General features: G+C 47.0%; 1 protein-coding gene across 1 annotated transcript; it reads right to left on the bottom strand.

The window, feature by feature from the left end:
* Positions 1-219: 219 nt before the first annotated feature.
* On the bottom strand, positions 220-23,545 carry LOC144691177 (uncharacterized). The gene is made up of 2 exons (XM_078559242.1): positions 23,450-23,545; positions 220-2,876 (listed from the first exon to the last, which is right to left on the bottom strand). The coding sequence occupies exon 2, from the start codon at positions 2,835-2,837 to the stop codon at positions 2,007-2,009; it is 831 nt and encodes a 276-aa protein (XP_078415368.1). The 5' UTR covers positions 2,838-2,876; positions 23,450-23,545; the 3' UTR covers positions 220-2,006.
* Between the last annotated feature and the right edge of the window lie 1,060 nt (positions 23,546-24,605).

Raw genomic sequence — 24,605 nt, 5'->3', positions numbered from 1 at the left:
TCAGCACGTAGTCCTGAACCTTGGAATGTGCCAGTCTGCAACACTCGGTTGGGGACAACTCTTTGCACTGGAAGACCAATAAGTTTCGGGCAGACCAAAGACCGCCTTTCACCGAGTTGATGATCCTCCAGCTGCAGTTGATGTTTGTCTCAGTGTGTGTCCCTGGGAACAGCCCGTAGAGCACAGGGTCCTGTGTCACAGAGCTGCTCGGGATGAACCTTGACAGAAACCACTGCATCTCTCTCCAGGCCATCTTTGCAAAGGCACATTCCACAAGGAGGTGAACAATGGTCTCTTCCCCACCACAGCCACCTTGAGGGCAACATGCAGAGGGGGTGAGACTCCTGGCGTGTAGGAAGGATCTAACGGGGAGGGCCTTTCTCACCACCAACCAAGCTACAGCTTGGTGCTTGTTGGAAAGTTCTGGTGATGAGGCATTCTGCCAAATGACTTTGACAGTCTGTTCGGGGAACCATCCGACAGGGTCCACCATCTCCTTTTCCCTCAGGGCCTCTAGGACGTTACGTGCCAACCACTGCCTGATGGACTTGTGGTCAAAGGTGTTTCTCTGCAAAAATTTAGGGACAGGTGGTAGGGCACGGTCCAACTACTTGGAGCATTCCAGGGCAGCATGGCCAGAGCCATCCTTCACAACACCGGGGACAGGTAGAACCTCAGCACGTAGTGACACTTGGTGCTTGCGTACCGAGGGTCTACACACAGCTTGATGCAGCCGCACACAAAGGTGGCCATCAGGATGAGGGCAGTGTTGGGCACGTTTCTTCCCCCTTTATCTAGAGGCTTGTACATCGTGCCCCTGCGGACACAATCCATTTTTGACCTCCAGATAAAGCGAAAGATGGCTCGGGTGATCGCCATCGCACAGGAGTGTGGAATGGGCCAGACTTGCGCCACGTACGGCAACAGTGAGAGTGCCTCACACCTGATGACCAGTTTCTTACCCGCAATGGAGAGGAGTGTCGCTCCCACATGCCCAGTTTTCTTTCCACCATAGCCACTCGCCCCTTCCAGTTTCTAAAGCATGTCCTGGTCCCTCTGAACCATATCTCCAGCACCTTCAGGCAGTCTGACCTGACAGTGAAGGGGACAAAGGATCAGTCAGCCCAGTTCCCAAAGAACATGGCCTTGCTCTTGCCATGATTTACCTTGGCACCCGAAGCCAGTTCGTAACTGGTCGCAGATGTGGATCAGTCTGCGCACCGACAGTGGATCCGAGCAGAAGACAGCGACATTATCCATGTACAGGGAGGCTTTGACCTGAGTGCCTCCACTGCCTGGGATCGTCAATCCTCTTATGCCCGGATCCTTCCTGATGGACTCAGCAAAGGGTTCTATGCAACACACAAACAGGACAGTGGGGGGAGAGGGAAGCCCTTCCTGACTCCAGATTTAATAGGAAAGCTATCTGATTCCCACCCATTGATTGAGACTGTGCTACTGATGTTAGTGTAGAGCAGTTGGATCCAGTTGCGGATTCCCTCCCCAAACCCCATTTTGGAGAGCACATCCACCATGCAGGGTGTACACAACTCTGTCAAAAGCCTTCTCCTGGTCCAGGCTGATGAGGCAGGTGTCCACACCCCTGTCCTGCACATAGGCAATCATATCCCTGAGTAGCGCGAGGCTGTCAGAGATCTTCCTGCTGGGCACAGGGCAGGTCTGGTCAGGGTGGATCACCAATTCCAGAGTGGACTTGACCTGATTGGCGATGACCTTGGACAGAATCTTATAGTCCACATTCAACAGTGAAATGGGTTGCCAATTTCTAATTTCCTCCCGTTCCCCCTTCCGCTTGTAGATGAGGGTGATGATGCCTTTCCTCATGGATTCTGACATGCTGCTGGCCAGGAGCATACTCTTGTACACTTCTAGCAGGTCTGGGCCGATCCAGTCCCACAGAGCCAAAAACTCAGCCGGTAAGCCGTCGCTTCCGGGAGTCTTACTCTTCTTGAAGAACTCAAGGGCCTTAGTCAGTTCATCAGGAGTTAGCATTTGTCCAGACGCTCCCGTGTACTGTCGTCCAAGACCTCAATGATAGAGGACAGGAAGGACAGGGAGGCCGTGCTGTCTGTGGGCTTCACTACATACAATCCAGCAGGAAAAGATTCGCTGATCCTCAAAATGTCAGACTGCGATGACTTTACTGAGCCGTCTTCTTCTTTCAGGCTGCTGATCACAGAGCTCTCTGTGTGTACCTTTTGGAAGAAGAAACGTGAGCACATCTCATCCTGTTCCACGGAGCGGACTATGAACCGGAAGATGACTTTGGAGGCTTCTGAGGCATAAAGTGAGGCTTGCTGGCTCTTCACCTTGTGGAGTTCCTCCTTGACATCGACCCCCATCAACTGCAGCCAGAGCAGGTTCTGCATGTTTTTCTGGAGTCGGGACATTTCCCTCTGCTCCTTTCTAGCTTTCTGGATGCCTTTGAGGATGGAAAACCTCTTGATGTTTTCCTTGATCGCTTCCCACCAGTGTGTCAGGGACTCAAAGAGGGGTTTCACGGTTATCGAACCTTTGTAATCCCTCTTGAGTTCCTCAATGTTCTCTGGGGTCAGCAGTTGCACGTTCAGCTTCCATGTCCCCCTGCCAACCCTCTGGTCTTCCTGTAAATGACAGTCAGCCAGTAGGAGGCAGTGGTCAGAGAAGAACACCGGCTTGACGTCGGTGGATCTGATTGTGAATGCACGGGACACAAACAGGAAGTCTACCCTGGAGCGGATGGACCCATCTGGCCGCGACCAGGTGTATCTACGCTGCGCTCCGTCTGCAGGGTTGCTGAAGATGTCGTACAGCTTGGCATTCTTTACTGATTCCATCAGGGATCTGGACGTGGCGTCCAATCTGCTGTCGGCCTTCTGTCAGTAGAATGGGACAAAGTATTTCAGGGCCACTGAGAACAGTTTAATTATGTACCTTCATCATAGGACTTTCTAGGATGTTGTTAAAGAATCTAATAGGGATAGAAGCATATAAGTTAATTTTGGTAAATTTCTGTTTAATTATATGGCATTATGGGCGGTTATCACAGAGGATTTGGTAATATATCTTTAAACAAGTGATTGAATTCTGGGACATTCCTATGCTGGACTCAAGAAATCTCAGGGTAAAAATTGGACGTTATTGCATCAGTTGTGTAGACATAAAACTGATGCAACGAGGGACTATTTTGGGGACCAATATTGAGGGACCAATAGTGACTGAAAAACAACCAATCTAAAAAGAGATTAAGGTATTTTTTTCAAGCATGGGGAATGGCTGCCTAAAAACATGTTGGGACTCTTGCAAATGAAGGGCCTAACAAGGATTGCTAAACATCCTAGATTGGCTTGAAGTCTCCAGGAAACTGCTGCAAGCAAAACTCAGACCAAAAATCATGAGGGATGTTTTAAAGAAAGGAAATGTTTTCTTTTCATTTGCTTTAAAAACCTTTTACTTATTTGTGATAAAAAAAGTTGGAGATTAGGAGAAAAGGCTGCTGGACTATCAAGAATCATTCAATTGGGAGTCTGTTTGTCTTCGAAGGCAGTGCCTCACAATGATGGATATTTTAGGCAATTGATGGCGGAAGTGTGAGAGCATGAGGAACAGGAATGCCAAACCACACCCCCTGGGGCATATCATTTCTGATGACTGAGATTACAATATCCCCACTGCCCCCTCCTGCTATCTTGTGGCATTACTTTTGCTCCCCTCCCACCCCACAACCATAGAACACTCACAGGGCCAAGGAAAGCAGGTGAAATTTGATTCTATGTTCAGGTGAGTTTTCTGTCAGAGTGCACCAACAGCTCGCTGACAGAGTTGAACAAGGCCTGAGGGCTAGTTTCTCATGATCCCCAGACCCCTGTCAATCCCTGCATTCATTTGGTGTTTGAAAACTGACCTAAACAAATTTTGGGCCCTCATGTTTGGTCTCACATTGCAATATGGCGAATTACTGGAAGTTTTAAGGATGCACATAGTTTATGGTTCTGGATTAGTTGTTCATCAATTCCTGCAGAGATCCAATTGCAAATCATTACCAAACATAAGCTCAATTACCCAAGAAGTACACCGTCCGCCCTACAGAGGTTGATGTTACCTCAGGGGAGGCAGTGGCACAGTGGTATTGTCACTGGACTAATAACCAAAGACTGAGGGTAATGTTCTAGGAACCTGGGTTTGAATGTTTGAATCCCACCACGGCAGATGGTGAAATTTGAATTCAATAAAAATCTGGAATTAAAAGTCAAGTGATGACCATGAAACCATTGTCGATTGTCATAAAAACCCATCTCGTTCACTAATATCCTTTAGGGAAGGAAATCTGTCGTCCTTACCTACGTCTGGCCTACATGTGACTCCAGACCCACAGCAATGTGATTGACTCTTAAATGTCCTCTGAACTGGCCTAGCTAGCCACTCAGTTGAATCAAAACTGCTACAAAATCTAAAATGAATGGAACTGGATGGACCACGGGTTTTGACCTGGGCACCGGAAATGACAACAGTAAACCCAGCCCTGGCAACCCTGCAAAGTCCTCCTTTCTAACATCTGGGGACTAGTGCCGAAATTGGGAGAGCTGTCTCATAGACTAGTCAAGCAGCAACCTGACATAGTCATACTCACGGAATCATACCTTACAGACAATGTCCCAGACACCACCACCGCCATCCACAGCTATGTACTGTCCCACTGGCAGGACAGACCTAGCAGAGGTGATGACACACTGGTATACAGACAGGAGAGAGTTGCCCTGGGAGCCCTCAACATTGACTCTGGACCCTGTGAAGCCTCATGGCATCAAGTCAAACCTCCTGCTGATTACCACGTAACGTGCCCCATCTCAGCTCTTCATGTTGAACACCACTTGGAGGAAGCACTGAGGGTGGCAAGGATGCAGAATGTATTCTGGGTGGGGGACTTCAATGTCCATCGCCAAGAGTGGCCCGGTAGTACCACTGCAGACTGAGATGGCCGAGTCCTAAAGGACATAGCTTCTAGACTAGGCCTGTGGCAGGTGGTGAGGGAACCAACAAGAGAGAAAAACATACTTGACCTCATTCTCACCAACCTGCCTGTGCAGATGCAACAGTCCATGACAGTATCGGGGGTGTGGTTTGGCATTCCTGTTCCTCATGTTCTCACACTTCCACCATCAATTGCCTAAAATATCCTTCATTGTGAGGCACTGCCTTCGAACCAATTGGAAGACAAACAGACTCCCAATTGAATGATTCTTGACAGTCCAGCAGCCTTTTCTCCTAATCTCCAACTCTTTTATCACAAATAAGTAAAAAGTTTTTAAAGCAAATGAAAAGAAAACACTTCCTTTCTTCAAAACACCCCTCATGATTTTTGGCAAAGTCCTTGTGGAGACAAAGTCCCGCCTTCACATTGAGGATACCCTCCATCGTATTGTGTGGCACTACCACTGTGTTAAATGGGATAGATTTCGAACAGATCTCACAACTCAAGACTGGGCATCCATGAGACACTGTGGGCCATCAGCAACAGCAGAATTGTACTCAACCACAACTGGTAACCTCATGGCCCAACATATACCCCACTCTACCATTGGCACCAAGCCAAGGGATCAACCTTGGTTCAATGAAGAGTGCAGGAGGGCATGCCATGAGCAGCACCAAGCATACCTAAAAATGAGGTATCAACTTGGTGAAGCTACAATATCAGGACTACCTGTGTGCCAAACAGCATAAGCAGCAAATGATAGCTAAGTGATTCCACAACCAATGGATCAGATCCAAGTTCTGCTGTCCTGCCACATCCAGTCATGAATGGTGGTGGACAATTTAACGACTCACTGGAGGAGGAGGCTTCACAAATATCCCTATCCTCAATGATGTGGGAGCCCAGCACATCAGTGCAAAAGATAAGGCTGAAGTATTTGCAACAATCTTCAGCCAGAAGAGGCGAGTGGATGATCCATTTTGGCCTCCTCCGGAGGTCCCCAGCATTACAGATGCCAGTCTTCAGCCAAGTCAATTCACTCCACATGATATCAAGAAATGGCTGAAGGCACTGGACACTGCAAAGGCTATGAGGCCTGACAGTATTCCAGCAAGTACTAAAGACGTGCTTCAGAACTTGCCGCGCCTCCTAGCCAAACTGTTCCAGTACAGCTACAACACCGGCATCTAGCCGTCATTATGGAAAATTCCCCAGGTATGTCCTGTACACAAAAAGCAGAACAAATCCAACCCGGACACTTACCGACCGATCAGTCTACTCTCCATCATCAGTAAAGTGATGGAAGGGGTCATCAACAGTGCTATCAAGCGTCACTTACTTAACAATAACTTGGTCACTGGCGCTAAGTTTGGGTTCCTGACCTCATTACAGTCTTGGTTCAAACATGGATGAAAGAGCTGAACTCCAGAAGTGAGGTGAGAGTAACTGCCCTTGATACCAAAGCAGCATTTGACCAAGTGTGGCAAACCTAGGGTCACTGTAAATCAGGGGGAAACTCTCCAATTGGAGTCATACCTAGCACAAAGGAAGATAGTTGTGGTTGTTAGAGGTCAACCATCTCAGTTCCAGGACATCACTGCTGGAGTTCCTCAGGGTAGTGTCCTAGGTCCAACCATCTTCAGCTGCTTCATCAATGACCTTCCTTCCATCATAAGGTCAGAAGTGGGGATGTTCGCTGATGATTGCACAATGTTCAGCACCATTTGCGACTCCTCAAATACTGAAGCAGTCCATGTCCAAATGCAGCAAGACCTGGACAATATCCTTGGGCTGACAAGCGGCAAGTAACATTCATGCCACAAAAGGGCCAAGCAAAGACCATCTCCATCAAGAGAGAATCTACCCATCCCCCCTTGACATTCAAAGGCTTTACCATCACTGAAACCCCGCTATCAACATCCTGGGGATTACCACTGACCAGGAACTGAACCGAATCAGCCATATCAATACTGTGGCTACAAGAGCAGGCCAGACGCTAGGAGTTCTGCTGCAAGTAACTCACATCCTGACTCCCCAAAGCCTGTCCACCATCTACAAGACACAAGTCAGAAGTGTGATTGAATACTCTCCACTTGCGTGGATGAATGCAGTTCCAACAACCCTCAAGAAGCTTGACACCATCCAGGACAAAGCAGCTGACTTGATTGGCACCCCACCCATTCCCTCCACCACCAATGCACAGTGGCAGCAGTGTGCACCATCTACAAGATGCACTGCAGGAACTCACCAAGCCTCCTTAGACAGCACCTTCCAAACCCATGACCGCTACCATCTAGAAGGACAAGGGCAGCAGATACATGGGAACACCACCACTTGGAAGTTCTCCTCTAAGCCACACACCATCCTGACTTGGAAATACATTGCGTTTCTTCACTGTCGCTGGGTCAAAATCCTGGAACTCCCTCTCTAACATTACTGTAGGTGTACCTACACCACATGGACTGCAGCAGTTCAAGAAGGCAGCTCACCACCACCTTCTCAAGGGCAATTAGGGATGGGCAATAAATGCTGGCCTAGCCAGCGATGCTCACATCCCATGAATGGAGTTGGGCCTTTAGCTTATCTGCCCACTCAAGCAATGCAGAAGCATGAAAGTGCCACCAAATGCTCCAGAGCTTTTCACCCCTTAGGCAAAGACAGCAAACTAATGAGAATTTTAGTAGACTGCAATGGACGACTGGGCAAGTTGTACAATCTCTTTGTGAAAGCTGGCCATGGAGCAGTCACTGATGGAGGTACTCACAGCCCCTTGTAATTTCATCATTCAGGTTTGGACCAGTCTCCCCCATGGTTCAAGTGAAGCCTTGCAGTGCAGGTTAATAGAATGCCTGCACCTGAGCTGAAAGCACAGCATGACGTCCAGTGGGCAAAGCTGCCACCAATCGGTCAGGTAGAATGGGGTGGAGGTGGGTGGGGTTTTAGGCAGCCATGCAGTGCACTAAACTCTGGCCATCCAAGTGGTGGCCAGAACTCCAGGATGTGTTAAGGGTTAGGGCCTTCAGACTTAACTAAGAGAGGTTCTTAGTCCACACATTTCTCTCTTTCATCCTGCAGAAGGAGTACATCAGGAGCATGGAGCCTGGTGTCCTTGCCTCATGGTTTACAGGGAGCGGAAACGAAGGAGAAGAGAGTGACTGAGCCGCCTGGCTGGACAGAGGCCCTCAAGAAGAGGGGGTGGCTGGGGCTCTGCACACTCTGTTCGTTGCTAGTCGGCGCCTAGCAAGATCCAGGGTCTATAGATGGTGCTTGTCATTCTTGCAGATGACCAATAACCAATGTCGCCGAAGACTGCACATGTCCAGGGAACCAGTTGACCACATATGTATTTAAGACCAAGATAGATAGATTCTTGATTGGTAAGGGGATCAAAGGTTACGGGGAGAAGGCGGGAGAATGGGGTTGAGAAACTTATCAGCCATGATTGAATGAAGGAGCAGACTCGATGGGCTGAATGGCCTAATTTCTGCTCCTATGTCTTATGGTCTTATATGCCACCTACTGCAGGATTTGGCACCACTGAGACAAGGAGGGAATCCACTGCCAGTGGCTGTGAAAGCTACCATGGTGCTCAATTTTTATGCCAGTGGCTCCTTTCAGGGCTCCACAGGTAGCCTCTGTGGATTATTGCAAGCCTCCATGCACACTGCATCCAGGAGGTCACGGAGCCGTATTTGTGAAAGCACACAACTTTGTGCATTTTGCCCGGGATCAGGAAAGCCAGGAAGCAAGAGCACTGGGATTTGCTCAGATCTCAGGTTTCCCACAGGTGCAGGGTGCCATTGACGACACTCATTAGACGCTCAGATCTCCATGGCAACAAGCAGTCAAATATGACAACCGCAAAGGCTTCGATTCACTGGATGTTCAGTTGGTGTGCAACTACCACAAACGCATCCTACAGGTCTGTGCATGGTATCCAAGGACTGTCCACGACTCCTACATTCTCAGTAGGTCTCAGATCCCTGATGTCCTCCAGGGTCCAGAGAGGCTGCAGGGTTGGCTCCTCAGGGACAAGGGCTACCTGCAGAGGACGTGGCTGATGACAGCCGTGCAGCAGCCTCGGAGTGCAGCAGAGAGAAAGTACAACGAGGCACGTGCTGCAACTCGCATTTTGGTGGAGCAAACCATTGGAATGTTGAAAATTAGGTTCCAGTGCCTGGACAGGTCCTGTGGAGTCCTGCAATACACTCCACAGAGGGTGTCATGCATCATCGTCACCTGCTACGCCCTTCACAATCTGGCGCTGCAACAGGGAGAGAAGCTGACTGAGGAGATGGAGGAACATGCACTTCTCTTCTGATGAGAATGACGTCGACGGGTGAGGAGGTCCTTGAAGGTGAGGATGACGGTGATGAGGCCATCATCACACTCCCCAGACAAGGCAGGTGCACTTGGGAGGCCCTCATAGCTGCTAAATTTGTGAAGGATGATGATGACAAGCAGCGAGGACACTCCATAGATCCCCACATAGCTTATGTGAATGTCTGACTCCTGTCTGGCTGATGGCACATCACTTGCGCCCTGCGAACAGGGTCATATCATGGAGATGCAGTGGGGGAACTTTAACTTCTCCTGATCGTATGGCGTCCTTCATGAGCTGAACCCTTCAGGACCACACTGTCACCGGACACAGATGCTTATGAGGTCAGGGGCCAGCGCACCTCAAAGGTGCTGAGAGCACACAGAGAGAATGAAGGAACTCTGCACCACCGGCCCAGGACATTCTGGCAGCAATGGTAAGCCCCACTGAGGTGTAGGCATGACTGATGTGTCCAGTGACTGAAGGCACACCATCAGTGTGCTGGGAAGGTTGCACAAAGCACAGGGAAGAGGCCCTGGACTGAAACACCTACCTTTATCTTGTCGAACCGAAAACAAAAAATGCTGGAAAAACTCAGCAGGTCTGACAGCATCTTTGGAGAGAGAGACAGAGATAACGTTTTGAGTCCGTATGACTCTTTTTCAGATACCTTTATCTTGTGTAGGGACCAAGGTTTCACACCTGAGTGACATGATCATTGCTCATCAAAACAAGGAGAAATAGGCAAGGAGACATCCTTGGGAGTTTATTTACAATAGTGAACCTTATGTACAAGTGATTAACACCCATGCCCAGGCTTTGCAGCTACATCTTTTTAACATTCCTGACCCTGTCTTTGTGCTCCCCCGACATCCACAGCAGAGATGGAGGCAACCTGCTATCTGCTATGCCCTGTCTGTGATGACCTCCAGGGGCATCCTCTGGAGGGCCGAGACCTGAAGGGCCCTGGCCTGCTTTCGGGATCCTGCTGTGTGGCAATGGCATCCTCCACGGCGTGTGGAGCTGGAGCTGCTGGGGTCACAGGAAGAGGGGATCCGGATGTGCCAGACACTCCCGGGGTCACCTGGGTGGATGGTCCCAGGGTTTGCAGCTGCTGATCCTCCTCCCTATGGGTGCCTGAGGGCCCCTGGCTGACTACTTGAGGAGAAGAGGAAGCTGGAGTGAGATCGAGCTGCCCCACATTCCTCTCGCATTGACACCGTTGGAGGCCAACTAGGCGTCAGTGATGGAGTTCAGCCTGTGCAGCAGTGCAGGACTGATGTCCTGGACCAAGGTCTCCATGGCAGCCACCATCCTACCAGTGTTGACCTTGGTGTGTTGGTATGCCAGTGCTATCACAGCAGACTGAAAGTGAATGGATTCTTCCATCGTGCCTTGCAATCCGAGGAGTGCAGTGGACATCCCTTCCTGATGTTCCTGAGCTTGCCTTTGCAGCTCCAGCAACTGAGGTATGATTGAGTCCAGAGGCTTCTCATCTGACTCGGACTCAGCAGATTTTTGGTCTCCAGCAGTCCTCCAAATGCCGGAAACTTGGGATGTGCTCACCAGATTGTGACCCCAAGGCTACTCTAAGCTAGGCCCCATCGAGGTGTATGTCTCTGTGCTGGTGGAGGGTGTAGGTGAGCGCTGTGGCGGGTCTTCAATGAGGGTGTAATCAGATTCTTCACCTGAGGTTTCCTCGGGGGCTTGAGTCAAGGACCTGGATTATGGATGCCCTCGGCTGTTTCCCAGATATGCCTTCAAAAGCAAGGAGCAATAATTAGTGCATGGCAGGGGAATGTGGAACAGGGGAAGTCAGTCACAGCATGGTTGTGTGATGGATGTTGCACTACTGGATCCACACTTGATTGAGCACCACTAACCTTAATGTCAGCACAGGAACGGTCCAGATTGTCAGCAGCCAGCTAGATAACTCAACTTTCAAAGTCTGTGAGGACCTTGATTTCAGGCATTCCTCCACCAGTCTGCGACCTCTCCCTTTTCTTGTGCGCCAGCCTGTCCTGCACGAAGGCAGATGGGGAAAGTGTAAGCAGGATGCCTACCAGGCCAGATGCGAAGGATGACTGGCATGTGTGGGTGCTGAGTGGTGCCTTGGATGGGATGAGGACACAATCCACAGGGCAGATGAAGGTGTGTGAGAGCCCCTTGAACTGGTGGTGAGTGAGATCCCTGTGCATGTGTGATGTTTTTGTGAGTGTGTGAGTTGAGAGTGTTGAGAAGAGTGACTTATCCTGGCGGCACAGAGGAGATCATTCATCCTCTGAGTCTGGGAAGAGTGTCCTCTGAAGTCACTGTCGCCGGGAAGCAGCCTGGGAAGAGTGTCCTCTGCAGTCACTGTCGCCGGGAAGCAGCCTGGGAAGAGTGTCCTCTGCAGTCACTGTCGCTGAGTGAAAAAAAAGAGTGACATCACAGGAAAATCATAAGTTCATTGGTTGGTAAGTAACTGCTAGTTTGAACTACCCATTCTAAATTGATTTCAGATTAAAGGTGACTACTGAGGCCCAGGATCAGAGGCCTAACACTTCAGCTTCAACTCAGCAGAGAGAGTGAGTTCCAGTTGATTTTAAAAAGTGTATTGGAATCTCTATTCTAACTTGCTTTCAGATTAAAGGTAAATAGGAGAAATATTTTACAGATTGATAAACTATAGACCAGTAGGAAATTTAAAAACAAATTGAAAAATTAAATAAAATGGAGATGCAGGGCCAGACGATGTGTTGTAGCTGCATGATGTGGGAGCTGGTGGACCCCATTGTGGTTCCTAGTGACCACATCTGTAGCAAATGTTGGTTGCTTGAGGAACTCCGGTTCAGAGTTGATGAGCTGGAGTCTGAGCTTCAGACACTGCGACACATCAGGGAGGGGGAGAGTTACCTGGACGCTTTGTTTCAGGAGAGAGTCACACCCTTTAGATTAACTACCTTAAATTCAGCCAGTGGTCAGAGACAGGAAGGTGTGACTATAAGTGAGGCAGGTAAAGGGGTCCAGGAAGTAGCACTGCAGGAGCCTCAGCCCTTGCCCTTATCCAACAGGTTCGAGATTCTTGCTCCCTGTGTGGACAAGAGCGGGAACTGTAGGGAGGATGAGCAAACTAACCATAGCACCGTGGTACAGGGAGTCATTCAAGTGGGGGGAGAAAAGAGAAACATAGTTGTAATCGGGGATAGTATAGTTAGGGGAATAGATACTGCTCCCTGTAGCCAGGATCGAGAGTCCTGAAGGCTGTGTTGCCTACCTGGTGTCAGGGTTAAGGATATCTCATCTGGGCTGCAGAGGAACTTGGAGTGGGAGGGGAAAGATCCAGTTGTCGTGGTCCACGTAGGTACCAACGATATAGGTAGAACGAGGAAAGAGGTTCTGCTGAGGGAATACGAGCAGCCAAGGGCTAAATTAAAAAGCAGAACCAAAAAGGCAATAATCTCCGGATTACTACCTGAGCCACGAGCTGATTGGCACAGTGTCAATAAGATTAAAGAGGTAAACGTGTGGCTCAAAGATTGGTGTGGGAGAAATGGGCTCGAATTCATGAGACATTGGCACCAGTACTGGGGAAAGAAGGAGCTATTCCGTTCGGACGGGCTCCACCTGAATCATGCTGGGACCTGGCGAATTGCATAACTAGGGCTGTAGACAGGGCTTTAAACTAAATAGTAGGGGGGCGGGTTCAGTTTCATGAAAATATAAAAAATCAAAGTTTAAGGAGAGGGTAAGAGGGCAGGCTAGTGACAAGGCTGATTGTTACCAAAAAGTGAAAGGAAGGGACAGAGTGTGTGAACGCCATATTGCACCAAAGAAGGGAAACTTGACAATATGGCCAACTTAGAGCTTTGTATCTGAATATGCGTAGCATTCGAAATAAAACTAATGAGCTAACAGCGCAAATAGACATAAATAGGTATGATTTGATGGTGATTACATGGTTACAGGGAGAACAGGTTTGGGAGTTGAACATCCAAGGGTACTCAGTGTTTCGGAAGGATAGGCAGGAAGGAAAAGGAGGTGGTGTAGCTTTGTTAGTAAAGGAAGACTGCTATAGTGAGGGATAGGCACTGGAGAGCAAGACGTAGAGTCAGCCTGGGTAGAAATAAGAAATAGCAAGGGAAAGAAGTCCCTGGTGGGAGTAATCTATAGGCCCCCAAACAGTAGTTCAGCAGTAGGGCACAGTATAGACCATGAAATACTGGGAGCATGTAAGAAAGGCACGGCAATAATCACGGGTGATTTTAATATGCATATAGACTGGACTAATCAAATTGGCAAGGGTAGCCTCGAGGGAGAGTTCATAGAGTGTATTAGAGATTGTTTCTTGGAGCAATATGTTGTGGAACCAACCAGGGAGAGGCTATTCTGGATTTGGTTTTGTGTAATGAGATGGGATTAATTAATGATCTCATTGTAAAGGATCCTCTAGGGAAGAGTGATCATAGCATGCTAGAATTTCAAGTTCAGTTTGAGAGCAAGAAACCTGAGTCCCACACTAATGTTCTGGAGTTAAACAAAGGTAACTACATAGGCATGAGGGCAGATTTGGCCCTAGTGGACTGGGCAAGAAGGCTACAAGGTAGGACAGTTGATGAGCATTGGCAGATAATTAAGGGGATATTCAATTCCTCCCAATTAAAATATAGTCCAAAGAGGAAGAAAGATGGCAAGCAGGTGAAAAAGCATCCATGGCTAAGCAAGGAAGTTAAAGATAACATAAAGGCAAAAACTAAGACGTACTAAATTGCAAAGGTCAGTGGCAGGCTGGAAGATTGGGAAACTTTTAAAGATCAACAAAGGGTTATTAAAAAATAATAAAAAGAGCAAAGGTAAAATGGGTCTTTTTCTGGATGGCAAGCTGTAACTAGTGGGGTGCCACAGGGTTTGGTCCTTGGGCCCCAACTATTTACAATCTATATTAATGACTTGGATTCAGGGATAGAAGGTACTATAGCTAAATTTGCAGATGACACCAAAATAGTTGGGAAAGTAAGTTGCAATGAAGAAATAAGAAATTTACAAATGGATATGGACTGGTTAGTTGAATGGGCCAAAATTTGGCAGATGGAGTTTAACGTGGATAAGTGTGAGGTTATCCATTTTTGGTCAGAAGAATAAAAAGGCGACTTATTATTTAATTGGAGAGAAACTTCAGAATGCTTCAGTGCAGAGGGACCTGGGTGTCCTTGTGCATGAATCGCTGAAAGCTAGTATGCAGATACAGCTGGTATAAGGAAGGCAAATGGAATTTTGGCGCAAAGGCATGTGGTCTATCCCAGGGATGGCTGCAGGAAGCACAGCAGCCTCACCTCTACAGCCTGGGAGGCCATTGCAGAGCAGGTCAGCGCAGCTGGCAACCATGCCTGTTAGAGGCCTATAACCTACTCTCACAAGTGACTTCTTACCATTGCTATTTCTTGTCTTTGATTAAACTGATTCTACATCTCAATCTTTAGAACTAAGGTCATTCTCACTATTGTACTAATGTAATTACCCCACTACCCTTTCCTAGGTCCCAGACAAGGGGCAGAATTGTCCCAGATTTGCACTGTGTGGTAACGGACAAGATAAAGGACATTTTATCCACTGATTGCAATGGCGGGTTTTCGCACCATATTGTCCCAATCCCGCTTCATTCATTGTGCGTTCCCGGGAAACACGCCGGGTCGTTGGCGGAGCGTCCTCTGATTCGCCCACCCCACCGTCACCTCAGGCCTTCAGTAAACTGGGCACCATATTTAAAGGCCGCCCCTGCACAGAGCTAGCACTGTTCAATGGATAGGAAGCTGTTGGCAACTGATGGCTGCCAAAGGGAGGAAACACGCTGCCCCCAGATTTAGTGATGCCTTCCGCAAGCACCTACTGTATGCAGTGGAGGCCCACTATGATGTCCTCTAACCATGCTCTGGGCAAAGGCCAGCAAGCAAGGTCACTAATCCAGCTCAGGAGGTGGTGGCAGCGGTGGTCAGCGCCAACGCCCTGCAAAAGAGGACAGCCACCCAGTGCCGAAAGAGAACATAAGAACTAAGAGCAGGAGTAGGCAATTCAGCCCCTTGAGCCTGCCCTGCCATTCAATGTGATCATGGCTGATCTCATTTAAGCCTCAACTCCAATTTCCCGCCCTCTCCCCATAACCTTTCAACCCGTTGCTAATTAAAAATCTGTCTATCTCCTCCTTAAATTTATTCAGCGTCCCGGCATCCGCTGCACTCTGAGGTAGTGACTTCCACAGATTCACGACCCTTTGAGAAAAGTAATTCCTCCTCATCTCTGATTTAAATCTACCACCCCTTACCCTAAAAATATGGCCTCTCATTCTAGAATGCCCCACAAGGGGAAACATCCATTTCACGTCTACTTTGTCTATCCCCTTTAGCATCTTATATACCTCAATTAGATCTCCTCTCATCCATCTAAACTCTAGCGAGTATAGGCCTAAAACTGCTCAATCTCTCCTCACAAGACAAGCTCCGCATCTCTGAAATCAATCTAGTGAACCTCCTCTGAACCGCCTCCAGTGCAACTACATCCTTCCTCAAGTAAGGGGACCAAAACAGTGCACAGTATTCCAGGTGTGGTCTCACCAATGCCTTGTACAGTTGCAACAACACTTCCCAATTTTTATACTCTATTGCTTTAGCAATAAATACCAAAATTCCATTTGCCTTCCTTATTACCTGCTGTACCTGCATACTAGCTTTCAGCGATTCATGCACGAGGACGCACCATCTGTGGCTTACTAAGGAAGTTAAAGGTAGTATCAAATTGAAAGAAAAAACTTACAATTCTATGAAGGTTAGTGGTGGGGCAGAAGATTGGATAGTACTTAAAAACCAACAATTATTGACTAGAAAAATAATAGAGGGAGAAATTAGAGTCTGAGAGAAAGCTAACAAGAAATATCAAAACAGATAGTCAGAGTTTCTACAAGTATTTGAAAAGGAAAAGAGTAACTAAAGTGAGCGTTAGTCCTCTAGAGAATGAGAATGGGGAATTAATAATGGAAAAGAGGAAATGGCAGAAGTTTTGAACAGATATTTTAGCTGGAGAGGCTGATCTCCCCTTCCCCGCAGGAGTAATCCCTGTCCTCCCCAACCAGCTTGGCTGCAGCCTCCTCAAACTCAGTGAAGGCAATGATGTTGGCCGTAGCTCCCTCAGTTTGAGCTCTCTCGCACCTGTTGTGCACCAGCTTGGCCAATATGAAGAAGGCATGTGATGAAAAGGGATGAAGCAGAGGCTGGGCGAGATGCATGTCTCCTGTGTGTTGTGAGCCCTCCCCAGAAGGGCCAGAGGATGGAGTGTGAGCAACATGATAAATGGTGGTGATGTGAAAGCCTCGCTGAGAGAATGAGTGTTGATATGTGTCCCCTGTGAATGGTTGTGTGAGATTCCTGAAGAGAGTAGCCATCTGAGTGCATGATGCCATGATGAGAGTTTGATATTGGAGGGTGTTGAAGGATAAATTACCCTGGTGGAGCGGATGAGATCATTTATCCTCTTCCTGCACTGGGTACCACTGGCGTGGTTGCCAGCTGCACTGACCTGCACTGCAAAGGCCTCCCAGGCTGGAGAGGTGAGGCTGCTGTGCTTCCTGCAGCCATCCCTCAGATAGACCACATGTCTTTGCGCCTGCACCCCTCTGATTAAGGCTTGGGGAGCCTGATGCATGAAGCGGAGTACTGCTTCTTCTTCAGGCTCTTAGCCTTCCTCTTCTGGCTGCCAGACATCTCTGTTAGGCTGGAGTGAGCGTGATTGTGTGTTGGACTAGCCTTCAAATATAGCGCCCAGACCTTCGAACCCACCAGCTGACGACGGCTGCATGAATCAAATCCCGACCCGCCAGGTGATTCGGACCAATATGTGCCTTTGCATAATTAATGAGTCTCCAAGCGCAGAATTGGGCGCAAGTTCCTGCCATTCCAGACGGAGGGGTGGGCGCTGCCAAAACTACCCGCCACCGCACTTAGTCTAATTTATGGAAAATTCCACCTTTTGTGTCCGTCCTCACTGTAGAAGACGCAAATAACATCCCAGAAATACTTATAAATCAAGAGGTGAAAGGGAGGGAGGAACTTAAAGCAATTACAATATCCAGGGAAAGGCTACTGAGAAAACTATTAGAACTAATGGTTTACAAATCCCCAGAATCCAATGGCCTGCATCCTAGGGTTTTAAAAGAAGTGGCTGCTGAGATAGTAGATGCATGGGTTGTAATTTTCCAAAATTTCCCTACATTCTGGAAGGTCCCATCAGATTGAAAAATAGCAAATGTAACTCCTCTATTCAAGAAAGGAGGGAGACAGAAAGCAGGAAACTACAGGCCAGTTAGCCTAACTTCTGTCATAGGGAAAATGCTAGCATCTATTATTAAGGAGTTATAGCAGGGCATGGTCAATATGGTTTTGTGAAGGGAAATCGTGTTGACAAATTTATTAGAGTTCTTTGGGGAAGTAACAAGCAACGTGGTGTCATGAAGAGACTAATATCTATAATGTCATTGGAAATTATTTTTTAAAATAGAGATTAGTGGTATCTCTGTTGATGTGTGTATGTGTGTGTATCTTAATTGGATTAAAGCCAGCTGATCTAGAGGCTTTGATGTATAGAAAGAAGTGGGTTTGAAATGGTAATTAGATAAACATGGGAAAGTTTAGAAACATAGATGTCAAGGGGCAATTTGTATTTTTAAATAAACCTTTCAAAAGAATGAGTGAAATCTTGCACCTAGCTAGAAGATGCCAAGCAATGTGTTTATTTTTTACTAATAAAATTGGTGGAATCAAAGGATTTTATTGTTAGAAGAGATAAAATTAAAAGCCTAAGTGATACAATGGAAAATTTACATTCAAAAAGAAAAATATTTATAAAGGAGAAAGGAGATTGTGTGTAAGGCAGAAGCATTTTAAGATCCAACAAGTGTGAGAAGCCTTAAGCTGCTGTCTGCAAGGACCCAGAGCTGAAAAAAATTCATTATGAATGTGACTATCCAGATTGTGCTTTGCCAGGTGTCTCTTTAAATCTATGAGATTTACTGTTGCCTTACTGGGGATCTAACTGAGAGTCAGATTAATTAGGGGATTTTTGTAGTTATTATAGTAGAAATTTTGTAGACATATGTATGTGCTTACAATTTTTCTTGTTTAATAAATGTTTAATTTGTTTTTTATAAAAACATCTTGAGACTCAGTGGTTTTATTACTGCTGAATTCAAAGCCTGCATCTCGAAACATACAAATTGCAAAAATGGGTTATGACAGTTGTTTCAAGTTTCTCTCTGGGATTTGAACAGCTCAGCCTTTACCATCGGCTGTGTCATAATAGTGGATAATGGGTAATACGTAGATGTGGTGTACTTGGAGTTCCAACATGCATTTGATAAGGTGCCACATCAAAGGCTGCTACACAAAATAAGAGCTCATGGTGTGGGTGGGAACACATTAGCAATGATAGGGGATTGGTTAGCTAACAGGAAGCAGACAGTAGGGATAATTGGGTCATTTTTGGGTTGGCAAGCACTAGTGGAATGTCACAGGGACCAGTGCTGGGGTCTCAACTATTTTCAATCCATATAAATGTCTTAGATGAAGGGACCAAATGTATGGTTGCTAAGTTTGCTGATGACACAAAGATAGGTAGGAGAGCAAATTGTGAAGAGGACACATTTTATCAACAGCCTGTAATTTCCAATGTTATAATTGGAACTTGCGCCACTTCAACTTTCTCTCATTTGCCTTTCCCCATGCGATTATAATTAAAATTCTAAATGCCAGTGACGTGCATGCAAGATACTTGCGGTTTAGCGATTTGGCAGGTGAAGCTTTTCACTTGTAAAACCTGCCATCAGCTGACAAAGCTGCAACTATGAATGGCCTATTAAAGAGTCTTCTGTTCAAACAGGGAGGCTGCACATCACTGCCAGGATCCTCCAGTGATTGAAGCTGCCATAATCATTGGAAACATGAGTGACCACCGAAGCAGACAGGCCCCATGTTTTGGTGATGCCTCCCTGCAGGTTATCCTCCAGGCTGTTAGGGAAAGGCGGGAGGTTCTATTTCCTCAGGATGGTGTAAGAATGCCCTCCAGTCATACCAAGGTTGCCTGGATAGAGGTGGCAAAGGGGATGAGCCACCAAGGGGTGACCAGGCAAATCTGGCTCCAATGCAAGAAAAGGGTGAACGACCTGCTCCGATCCGTAAGGGTGAGTGCCAGTGTCATATCTTCAACAGGATTCTCTCATGGGGTCATCAGTAATGTATATGTATCAGTGGGCAGCTATGACAGAAGAGTGAATGCAAGTTCAGCCATACTGCCACATGGGAATTTAGGCCAAAGCATGTAGATGTTTGCCTTTTGTGTGCGCTTGGATGCAATGTTTGAATGACTGGACCATATATGTGATGGGATTGCATGTAGACAAGGGGATTAGGTGTCACTTGAAATGTCACAAATTCTGCACTTTGTCATGCAGGACAAGCAACAGCAGGGAGAGGAAACGGACAGGCAGAGGTGTGCCTGACCTTCGTCTCCTCATACCAGCAGAGGGGACGGCCATGGCAATAGCTGGCGAGGACGGAGGAGGATTCATAGCAGATGGGGTGGCTGGACCGGCCAGGTGTAAGGAGGACAAAGCTGATGGCAAATGGGCACACAGGATGCACACAGTGAAATGTGAAGCTCTCAAACTGTGATAATGTCTAATGTGATTCTGTTTGTTCTCCACTACAGGTCTTTATCATTCAAGGGCCAGGCTGCAGCCAAGATAGGACCCAAAAGACTCCACCTCAAGGGTTGAAGCAGCCAGTGCTCCACAGAGAGTGCTGTCACCTTCTACATTCTCCACCTCCACCAGCTCAGATATAACCAGATATATGGTCTGTGGAGGGTGAGTGTATAGATTCAGGAGCACAATCTAGTGACCATACTGCAGACACGCCCCAGCAGCTGAGGGAGGACATGACAGCCAGGTCCCCTGATGAGCAGAGCACTGCTGAGGACCAGTCCTGCTGAGCTCCACACTGATGACGGGCCTCTGGTCGTGACCACAAGAATCTTGCTGGACATGCAGTAGAGGTTAGGGTAAAATATGATGGAGATGCCAGGGATGCTGTGCAGCTTTGCGTGGTGTATGGAGGAGTCCATGTTTGCTAATGTTCTACAATGTCCCAGGCATTGGAGCACAAGGCTTCATCCATGGAAAGGATTTTGACAGCCAAGTAACAGCCACTTGTTACTTGGAGCATTCAATCCATAAGCACTCTGATCTGCAGTCCATCACTCTAGCCATGAGCTCAGTGCAGCAGTGGCCAGGCAAGAGGGATGCATATTTCAGAGCCCCTCCAGACCGGTAAAGCCAGTGGAAGCACATTTTAAAAAGCCCAATGGTGTGCTTTATGATGGCTGTGGTAGAGGCATGAAATTGATTGTAGTGCTTCTGCGCCTCACTCTGCAGAAGCCTCACTGGTGTCATCAGCCATATATGCAGGGGATAGCCATTGTCACTGAGGATCTATCCACCAAACTGGGCTGGAACTTCAAAAAACTCTAGAGCAGTGAGTTGCGCAAGGTGTATGCGTTGTGACAGCTCCTTGGGGTACAAGCATAGACCTGTATTATTCTTCTGTGGTCGCATACTAGTTGTACATTGATGGTGTGACACCCTTTACAATTTACAAATGCAGCTGCCTGTTCCCAGGGAGCTTTTACCGTGACATGAGTGTAGTCGATTACATCTTGCTTTCGAGGAAACCCAATGATGCCACCAAAAGCACTGCCCTTGCAGCCTGGCTGTCTTCATCGAAGGTGAAGTGGATAAAATCCTTGGCACAGAGAAATAGTGTGTTGGTCACCTCCTTTATGTACCTATGTGTGGCAGCCTGTGAGATGCCACATATGTCACCTGTGGTGCCCTGGAAACTCCCACTGGTGTAGAAATTGAGGGCCTTTTAACCTTGAGAGCCAGTGGCATGGGGTTCCAACCAAACCCACTTGGCTCAATGTCTTGATAAACAATCCTATGTATTTGGTGACCATTTCCTGGGACATCCTCAGACGTCTCTGGCATCACCCCTCAGACATTTGTAGGTAGTTAGTTCTTGTCCTGTAAATGCATTGACACGCCAATGCCTGCGTTCACCAATGTCTTTCCTGGATGTCTGAGCCCAGACCAGCCTCCCCCTCTGGTGCTGCCTGCTGTTGGCCTTCCAGCCTCTGCTGTTGTCAACAAGAGCTCTCCTCCTGCTTCTGAGGTTGCAGGAAAATCGGGTGAATGAGACCCATAGTTATGTATGAGACCAATAGTAATGGCAATATGTGAAGGGGGCAGACATACACATGAGAACATGCTCGTCCATGGTTCTTATCCACTGAATTAATTATTAGGGAATCCCTTTAGTCAGTCAATTGTGCACAACATGAACTCTACCCATACAAAACAACAGTTCCCCCAATTCAATTGAGCTTACATTCATGGAAGCTGCATTCGACACAAGACCCTAGAAATTTGGTCTGTGTTACTTTATGGACCCGCTCCTCCACCTTTTACCCTCCCCCTGTCACACACACACTTCCCCCCCATCATCCTTGACCCATCCAACATAATTATTCCTCTCCCCTCTGTTTCCTTTGAACCTCATCCCCATTACCATGGACCCTATAACTATTACCCTCCACATTCCATCTCTCATCCCATGTCTACATCCATGACCATCCCAATGTCCCTCTGACCCTGATCTCTCCTATTTTATGCTTCACATGTTTGTTGGCTTCCATGAACCTCCCATGAGACCTTGCAATACCTGACTGTGACTTTGGACCTGCCCCCATACTGAGTACAACTTCCCCTTTTGACGGTGACTATTCCCTCCGCCATCCTGTACTTTGAATTTGATCGTCAGAACCCCACAATTGATAGCACCGACCCCTCCTTTTAGGCCCTTCATCCATCTTTAAATCCCTGCTTGATTTCCTCTTACAGGACCACTACACTCAAGACACTAGGCTCTTACCTCCTCTGTAGCTCCCGTTTCTGAACATCCTCCTCAGTCTACCCTCCCTTCTCTCCTCCACACTTGAACACCACCCCCTGTACACCCACCACCTTATGCCACAGAAATCAACATGGTCAACAGCTTACCTTAGTCACAACTGCACAAAGCCAACCTTTAAGTGATTGTGAACCGGGTGCCATGCGATTCTTGTGCACCACTGACTTTATCTTGAAGGTATCACTTAATTGAGAACTGTTTCATGTTAATGAGTATTCATGCCATGAAGATAAATTACAAGTAGGAGCCCAACACAGGCTAGCATAATTTTCAACGTTGCAAAGATCCTTTAATAGGAAAGGAATTGAACATAAAAGTAAGGGTCTTATGCTTCAGTTATACAGGGCATTGGTGAGACTGCATCTCGAATACTGTGTGCAGTTTTAGTCTCCTTATTTAAGGAAAGATGTAAATGCGTTGGACATGGTTCAGATGAGGTTTACTAGATTGATAACTGGAATGAGTAGGTTGCCTTATGAGGAAAGGTTGGACAGACCAGGCTTCTTTCCACTGGAGTTTAGAAGCGTGAGGAGTGATTTGATTGACGTATGCAAGACCCTGAACCGTCTTGACATGGTATTCGTGGAAAAGATGTTTCCTCTTGTGGGCGAGTCCAGAACTAGGGGGCACTGTTTTAAAATTAGGAGACGCCCTGTTAGGAGAGAGATGAGAATTTTTTTCTCTCAGAGGGTTGTGCGATTTTGAAACTCTCTGCCTCAGAAGGCGGTGGAAGTGGGGTCATTGAATATTTTTAAGGCAGGGGTGATAGATTCTCTGAAGAAGGGTGATATGGACTCAAAATGTTAACTCTGTTTCTCTCCACAGATGCTGCTAGATCTGCTGAGTTTTTCCAGCATTTTCTGTTTTTGTTTCAGATTTCCAGCATCCACAGTGTTTTGCTTTTATCTTAGATAGATTCTTATTAGGCAAGAGAATCAAAGGTTATCGGGGGTAGGTGGGAATGTGGAATTCGAAACACAAGCAGATCAGCCATGAATTTATTGAATGGCTGAGCAGGCTCAAGGGGCCAAATGGCCTACTCCTGTTCCTATTTCTTATGTTTCTTGTTATGTTAACCCGCTGTCAGAAAATCAAAACTTCACTTCTCACCTAAGTCAACCCAACTGCCACATTTCCAGCTCTTGTAGGCTCCATAAAACTCCACCAAGCGGTCTGCAAAGGGATATAGATAGGTTAAATGAGTGGGCAGAAACTTGGCAGATGGCACATAATATGGGAAAATGTGAACTTGTCCACTTTGGCAGAAAGAATAAAAATCAATATATTATTTAAATGGAGAGAGATTGCAGAACTCTGCATGTCAGAGGGATCTGAATGTCCTGGTACATAAATAACAAAAAGTTAGTATGCTGATACAGCAAGTCATTAGGAAGGCAAATGGAATGTTGTTGTTTATTGCAAGGGGAATCGAGTATATAAGTTAGAAGTTTTGCTATAATTGTATAGGGCATTGGTAAGGCCACATCTGGAATACTGTGTACAGTTTTCGTCCCCTTACTTAAGAAAGGATATAATTGTATTAGAAGCAATTCAGAGAAGCTTCACTTGACTGATTCCTGGTCTGAAGGGATTATCTTATGAGGAAAGGTTGGACAGGTTGGGCCTGTATTCATTAGAATTTAGAAGAATGAAAGATGATTTTATTGAAACATATAAGATCCTGAAGGGAATTGACAGGGTGGATGCTGAGAGGGTGTTTCCCCTTGTGGGAGAGACTAGAACTAGGAGACACAGTTTAAAAATAAGAGGTCTCCCATTTAAGATGGAGATGAGGAGAAATTTTTTCTCTCAGTGTTGTTAGTCTGTGGAGTTCTCTTCCCTAGAGAGCAGGGGAGGCAAGGACATTGAATATTTTTAAGGTTGAGTTAAATAGATTCTTGGTTGACAAGGGAGTCAAAGGGTGTAGGGATATAAGTGATACCGTCAAGATAAAGTCAGTGGTGCACAAGAATCTCATTGCACTCGGTTCACGATTGTTTAAAGGTGGCATGTACCAGTCGGCTTTGTGCAGTTGTGACTGAGGTAAGTGGTTGACCATGTTGAATTCTGTGGCATAAGGTGGTGTGTGTACAGAGAGCGGTGTTCAGGTGTGGAGGAGGAAAGGGAGGGAAAGTAGAGTTGAGGCCACAACCAGATCAGCCATAATCTTATCAATTGGTAGAGCAGGCTTGAGGAACTGAATGGCTTACTCCTGCACCTAATTTGTACATTCATATGTTTGTATGGCAGCTTGACTCATCTGTAG

The sequence above is a fragment of the Cetorhinus maximus genome, chromosome 15 (genome assembly GCF_964194155.1).
Source record: "Cetorhinus maximus chromosome 15, sCetMax3.hap1.1, whole genome shotgun sequence".
Lineage (NCBI taxonomy): Eukaryota > Metazoa > Chordata > Chondrichthyes > Lamniformes > Cetorhinidae > Cetorhinus > Cetorhinus maximus.
The sequence above is the reverse complement of the archived record's forward strand: the minus strand, read 5'-3'. Positions and strand labels throughout refer to the sequence as shown.